Raw genomic sequence first — 7,734 nt, 5'->3', positions numbered from 1 at the left:
ACACGTTTAAGCGCGGCCACTGTACGAGTGTCCAAACACAGCTCGAGGTATCACTGTCTTTTGAGAGCGCTGTATCTGTTGTTGCTTTAAAATCACGTCACGGCGAACACTGGTTGTGAATGGATTACAGAAGTCCCTGCCCTCCCGGAAATGACGCGAGCCAATCACAGCGCCCTGCGTTCGGCGGACGCGTCTGACGTCAGCAGGCGTCGTGCGGGGATTGGAATGCTACAATGTAACAATCGGAACTGGAAGCTCGAGGATTAAAGTACTGGAATGTCACATTGTATCACTCGCGTGAGAAACGCGCTTTCGGTGTAACGCGCCGAACGAAACCTGGGCGATTTGTTATTTTTGTGAGTCTAGATAATAAAACGCAGGGTTACACAGGCGGTCAGCGTTCGTGCGTCAACACTGAGGATTTGTCACTCAATATACGTGAGAATACAGGGATTTGTCGGGATTTCTTCCGTTGGGAAGTTTGTGACAGCGCGAAATAACATCGATCTCCGGTCCATCTCACCGACTTGCTGGTAAATTCTCCACATTTGATTCCAAGAACACTTCTTTTCAAGTAGTTTCCGATGGTTTCTGCAAACGCAGAGGAGTTTCCATGGACTGTAGGGTTCAGATCTCGCATGTCAGCAGTTTAGGTCTACATGTCTGATGTGATCGAAGCAGGCACGAGAGAGGAGAGCGGCAGATCCACGCACGGGGTTTAGGTTAAATCGCCCACATGCGCTGGATTTGGGATTGGAATCAGAAGGTGGAAGTTGAGAGCATCAGATCCCTTCAGGTGTGTGGAAGATGCCGTCCAGCTGGAGTTGAGATCTTTGGATTCATCAGCAAACGGCTCCATCCGCTTCAAAGGACACATGCAGGCCAAAAAACGCTATTTAATTCTCTTCTCCGCAGGCGTATGTCTCGTTCTGATCTTCTGCCTGCAAGGACCGGCTTCCAGAAGGAGTCCAGACCGACGGGATGACCCCCATCCACGCTGGCCTCACTACTCAGATCCTCTACGAGCCTTCGTTCCCTGGCACCAGACCGACACGAAAGACTATAACGTCCGCGCATCTCCAAGACACAAGAGAGATGACCGCCCTGAAGTTTACAAGTGCAGGATGGAGTCTTGCTTCGATTTCTCCCCGTGCAAAAGGAACGGCTTTAAAGTTTACGTTTACCCTACACATAAGGGCGAGAAGATCTCGGAAAGCTACCAGAATATCTTATCCTCCATCGAAGGGTCCAGGTTCTACACCTCTGACCCGGGACAGGCTTGCCTCTTTGTCTTGAACTTGGACACGCTGGATCGAGACCAGCTTTCCCCGCAGTATGTGCACAACCTTCGAACTAAAATCCAGAACTTGAACCTTTGGAACAACGGGAGGAACCATCTCATATTTAACCTATACTCCGGAACCTGGCCGGATTATACCGAGGATCTGGGGTTTGATATCGGTCAAGCCATGTTGGCCAAAGCCAGCATCAGCACCGAGAACTTCAGGCCCAACTTTGACATCTCCATCCCCTTGTTCTCCAAAGATCACCCCAGGACTGGAGGTGAAAGGGGGTATTTAAAATATAACACCATCCCTCCCTTCAGGAAATATATGTTGGTTTTCAAAGGCAAGCGCTATCTGACTGGCATTGGGTCTGATACCAGGAATGCACTGCATCATGTTCATAATGCTGAAGATGTGGTTCTGCTCACCACATGCAAACATGGCAAAGACTGGCAGAAGCACAAAGATGCTCGCTGCGACAGAGATAACGCGGAATATGACAAGTAAGTTCAGCTCACGTTATCGCACGTATTAAATCAGAATTTGGTATTCCGTATACTTGCAAATATGACCATACAGTAGGGCTTCATAACGATTAATCGCGACTAATCGTTTGCAGAATAAAAGTTTTTGTTTACATAATATATGTTGGTGTACTGTGTGTGATAATTATGTATTTATAAATACACACACATGGATGCATGATTTTAAGAAAAAATATATTTCATATTTATATATAATATAAATTATATATATAAATATAAAACATATCAAAAGTTACATATTTCTTAATTATATACAGTACATGCATGTACGTGTATTTATATATACATAATTATCATGCGCAGTACACCAACATATATTATGTAAACAAAAACGTTTATTCTGCAAACGATTAGTCGCGATTAATCGTTATGCAGCCCTACCATACAGTGAGCCTAAAAAGTACTTGGACTCATAAGTAACAATTAGATGTTGAAACGTCATTGCATTAGATATAAAAAATGTATTGGCATTTATTTTCATGTACACATTTCAATCAAAACACCTCTTGCTTCTGCTTGTCTTTCTTCAGTGAAATGTTACTTAGTTTGACTTTTTAAAATCTAATGCAATGATTTCCATTATGCGTTAAATATATATTAATACGGCCCATGTTGTGGCCCTTGTATGTGAAAATCTTTCTCATTTGAATCAATGTTTCAAGTGTAAATAATGTTATTGCCTATGTTTTTTCAATGAACATTTGTTTTTATAAAGTGTTATGAGAAACGTTTTTCATATTTTCGGTTGGTGTATGAAGAGAATATATCTTGCGTTCACAAGATATCAGTTTATTTCATGTCGGCTTGCTTTCAGATGATGGAAACAAAGCTTGCTTCTTAATGCAATGAATTTTTTAAAACCCTTAAGCTGATGCTCATCATAATAACATCATTTCGAATCTGAAGTGGAGTGCGGATGAAAAAAAAACTGATCTAGCTTTTATGCGTTAGGATGTGATGGCAAAAGCTTTCAACGTTTATGACATAACCATGAATATCTCCATCTCACAGGACAGATTTCAATTGCTTGGTAATGTTTTGTACGTAGATCTGCATCCTTTCTCCACTTTACGTTTGTTTAAATTATATTAACGCCAAATGTCTCACTGTTCCCCCACTTAAGTTGTGTTTTTAGATGGGAGAGACAGGTGTTAAGAAGTCAGACACTTGCATCCTCACTGTTTTGGCTTTAATGTTGTTGAACAAACAGTCGGCTCCATCTGTGTCGCAGGGGCCTTGGGCCCCGGTTTCCTGCTGTGTGTGTTTTTTTCCTGTTGACGGTGGCTCTCGGTGAGACGGGGGCCGGGGGGCTCTCTGACGGATTAGTGAAAACAATGTCTCTGGTGCCAGCGGGGGGAAGCAGGCTTGTCTCTGTTTGTGTAGTCGATTCCCAAACCCCACGCCACCACCCTAGATCGCTTGTGTCCTGAGTGACCCCTTGACTCTCACAGCGTGACCTCACAGGCAACCTGCTTACTGACTGTCTGTTCAGGGTGAATGAAGATGATACTCGCATGCCAATCAATGAGGTTAATGAAATACTCGCACCGAAACACAGGGCAGGGCACAATGGGCAGTTATTAGCATATACTGCAGCATATGTTTTACTGTTTATATCTGATGGGAATGTTTAAATTCTTGGCTCTGAAGGTTTGCACAATAGGGTTATTATATATATTTTTATATTTGGCAAAACTTGGGGGGGTCATATTTTCAGATTGTTTCTATAGATTCAATGGGAATATGGCATTAATTTTGGCATCCTTTGATAATCCTGAAAATGAAATTCTGTCATAATTTACTCATCCTCGTGTCATTCTTAACCTTAAGAAGATATTTTGAAGAACGTTGGTAACCAAACATCAACCCCCATTTACTTCCATTGTACGAACACGTAACCACTGAGACATTTCTCAAAATATCTTCTTTTGTGTTTCATACAGGTTTTTGACTCACATGAGGGTAAATAAATAATGACAGAATTTTTGTATTTTTGGGCGAACTATCCCTTCAAGTCCCCCTGCCAGTTTTTAAACTAAACATTTCTTACAGCCTGTTTGGCTTTGATCGCAAAAGTTGAAGTTCAGTAAACTGCTCATAACAACCCAAGGCCACTCCCAAAAACAGTATTTTATGACTGTAACACGCCAGCATCGTGGCTTCCAGTACGGGTCGTTTTCCTTGAAGTGCCATCAGTGGATTTTCCTTCTGTTCTCATTTTCTGCTGTAGCCACAGGCCTTCTTCTCACCCACTTACGGCCGGCACGGACGGATGCTGAAGTTGTTGAACATGACCGTTCTTGTGAATGTGCGACGTTGACGGCTGTGGCGCTGAATAATTGATCAGATGTGTTTTATTCATGTTATTTTTTTCACTTGAAAATTTCAGGGTGTTCATGTATTTTTAATGAGTGCATGAAATCGTCAGCGTTATTCTTTTAGTATTCCAGATGCGCAGATGACAGATTACAAGCCAATGGCCTCAGAGGACCAAAAGTGGGTGAAACGTAAAGTAGAAAGATTTGTGTCGGCGCCAGTAGCCCTGTGGCGACGCGAGTTCGAGTCCCGTCTCGGTGCTTCGCCGGTCCGCTCCCCTATCACTGCCCAACACTTTCCTGTCTGCCCTTCACTGCCCTCTACCAATAAAGGCAAAAAACCCCTAAAATAAATAAAAATAGTTGAAAGATTTGCTAATCGCATGTTGTACTCTTAAAAAAAAAAAAAAAGTATATTTTGTATGTGGAATGCAAAAAAGTAGAAATTGTGACTAATGAAAGAAAGTTCATCTTTAGGTGAACTACGTCTTTAAGAGTTAAAAGTAGTTCATTGTATCTCTATTGTTTAACCAAAAGTAGAATGACCCAAGTTAGTGTGAAAAGTTCTGGTTGTCTGGGTGTTCCCAGAAGTCTGAAGTGGTTGCTATGGTTGCTAAATCAACCCTATGGGTGATGGTTTTGCTGGTTGGGTTACATAACTCTGGATTTACATTGGTGCCCTGTTAACAGCTAATCATCTTAAATGAATCTCAATCCTTTATTAGGTGGGATCTTAGCACCCAAGGGATGAGACTTGCATGTTGTATCTGATAGAAACATCTAGTGTTCATTTGTAACTTTGTAAGCAAGTCTTGGTAATAATAAAATCTGGCCTCGTCAAGTTGGTTGTTTAGTTTGTGTAGTATTTAGTCATTTGTTGTTTTAGTGAATTCTTATTGTTTCTTATTGTTTTAGATACTTTTTCAAAAGCAATTAGTCTTAGTAGTAACTCGTGTTAGTAGCCCTGTATAGTTAAAATATTACTGTAAAGTGTCTGTGTGTGTGTTAATAAAGTGGAATAATCCACTGACTTTTTTCCACAGACTGTTATGTGGAAAATCCAGCCTTTCTCTGTTACTAATAACAAGGAAGTGCCGATTGACTGAGTTCAGGCCCTGAAAACATCACACATGTCTGATGGAGTCTGATCTGAAGGTGTCTTTTAAACTAAAATGTGTGTCTTTGATATGTTACAGAGCCATCAGGTGATCTTATTGACTAACATCCGATTGTACTGTACTGCGTGTCTGTGCTCTTGTGAAAGTTATCTTTGAAGGACTTGGTCAGAGGTCAGAGCTTGATGTTGTTAATGTGGCTGTTTGTATAGCTCAGCACTGCGGATAAAAACATCAGCCACATGCAGAAATGATAACGTGGTGTCTCCATCTCTCAGTCTTCGTGTTTAAGTTAAAGGTCTCATTACGGTAACACGAGTGAAGTATTCACAGGTCCATGTGTCTTAAGTCAAGTGTTCAGCTAGTGTTTCCTTCGGAAGTAATGATAGTTTACAGTGCTTTACACCATGTACAGTATGTGCAAACCAGATGGGAAAATCCATTCGGATGTGTGGGAAAACACAAGTACAGACCATGAACTTCCTGTTTAGAATAGACATGAACCAGCCTGCTCAAAGTGATGAACAAAAAACAACCTTCTCATTCAAATGCCTTTAGATTGAATCATTCCAAAATCATCCTTGAATGAGCAGAATGGGACAGACGATCCAGCACCATCACGGCTCTGCGGGCACATCTGTGAATGTTGATAAAAATCTTACTGTATGACTGACAAACAACAAACTGTGTTGTATTTATTTCTTGTGTTGTTTTGCATGCGATTTGTGGTGGATTAACCCTCTCTATAAATACATCTCGCCGTCACGTCATACGGCCAGCATGTGTTTGTCTCCCCGCTTCTTCATTACTAGCGTGACGTGAGCTCTTGAGGTTTATGCTTCAGATAGTCTCTCCGTCCGTCCGACTGCTGTCTGTGGTTAGGGATTTTGAGCTTTGCTTTATACTGTAGTTAAATTCTGTCAGTGACATTGCATGTAATGAACAGCGATAACTTGGGAACATACAGAGGCTGTGTAAAATATGGACTGTTTCCTGTGTGGATTTGGACGGTTTCCTGGTTTTTCAAGGTTTTTTCCTGACTGTTTTTAATGTGCAAGGCAAATATCCAAAATGGGAACAATACAAAACAAGTTTTGAGTTGTACTCATTAGGCATGTGTTGTGAGGAAATTTGGCAACCATTTATTTGAACAAAAGTATTATTAAAGTCCCAATGAATTTTTTTCATGCATTGCAGCGTTTATTGCAAGTACTTTATCAATGTGGGTCATTCTGTGTCCTCATAATCTATAGTTAAAATCTGAAAATGCACTTCCGTCCTGTAGTGACTATCCATTTTAAATGAGGTATGTTAGACGGCTTGGGCGGAGCATCCGTTAACTCCTCCCCTTCAACTGTCAGTCTGCTGCCAGTTCCATTTCAAAATGCAACGGCTGTTTTTATACATCCAATCAAATCGCAGAGAAAGACCAAAGCCACGTCCACTTTTTTTCTCATTCGACATTCCATTTATTTCTCAGCTGATTTCAGTGCTCGACTAATGTGAGTTTTCTTTCCTTACCACAATAAGTAATTTTTAAAGACAATGCATTTTCCATTTAGATCTTAAATCTTTAAAATCAATAGATAAAGATAAAAATTGGTGCTTTATGTCTGGGAAAAACGCTTGATTGCGTTTGATTTTATATTTATTTGCAATAATCTGGACCTAAACATCAGCAAAAGGGCTTGCACGATCATTTATCGCGATACCACGAAATCCTATTGTAATCGAGCTGGCTGCGGTATGCAATGTGGCGATATTTTTTTTAATGCGTCGCTTGTCCGTGAAGCACGGCTCTGGGATCAGTAGGAAATGCTGCTCGATCTAAAAGCAGTGCGAGTCGCTTTTAATGTGCATTTGAAAAAGCAACACCCGTCAAACATGATCGTTATAAATATACTTTATTATCATACAAATACCTGAGGAGGCTTGAGTAACAGTGATAAAAAGATGTCCATAGGCATTTCCTAGATTCTAGACCGTGTCATGGTCTTCTTCTGCAGTGCGTGTTTGGAGTTTCCGCACGAGAGCGCCCTCTGGCTTTCGGATGCAGCAGCATTTTCCAGTACTTCACTCAAAAGCTGTGCAAATAAACCGCACATGTGTCCTATGGTGTGACAGCCAAAATGTAATTTTATTATATTATAATCATATTATATTCTAATATTTTTATATATTTTTTTATTTTATTATAATAATTTTGAATAATAATGTTGGGTAGATTTTAAACATTGACATTTCACCTGGTTTTATGTTAGCTGTGATGTTTGTGTCTGATGTGGTTATACGTTCAGTTTGTGAAGTCTCTTGAGGTTTTGAAGGGTAATATTACTCACCATCATGTCTAATTACAGACCATACAGATGTTTCCCAATCAAACATTTTTGTTGGCATATTAAATGTGTGGGCTTTCCCCGTGACTGAAGTCTAAATAGTAATAGCAACATCTGTGTTATTGAAGAGAACGTGA

At 40.7% G+C, this 7,734-nt stretch overlaps 1 protein-coding gene across 1 annotated transcript in view; it reads left to right on the top strand.

Annotated features, from left to right (window-relative positions):
- Nucleotides 1–203: 203 nt before the first annotated feature.
- The window catches only part of ext1a (exostosin glycosyltransferase 1a), a 41,183-nt gene continuing 33,652 nt past the window's right edge, over nt 204–7,734 (top strand). Inside the window, exon 1 of the mRNA XM_057340162.1 lies at nt 204–1,789. Within this exon, the coding sequence (XP_057196145.1) occupies nt 876–1,789 (914 nt within the window). The 5' untranslated portion in view covers nt 204–875. The remainder of the gene's footprint in view (nt 1,790–7,734) is intronic.

The sequence above is a fragment of the Triplophysa rosa genome, linkage group LG8 (assembly GCF_024868665.1).
Source record: "Triplophysa rosa linkage group LG8, Trosa_1v2, whole genome shotgun sequence".
NCBI lineage: Eukaryota > Metazoa > Chordata > Actinopteri > Cypriniformes > Nemacheilidae > Triplophysa > Triplophysa rosa.
The sequence above is the reverse complement of the archived record's forward strand: the minus strand, read 5'-3'. Positions and strand labels throughout refer to the sequence as shown.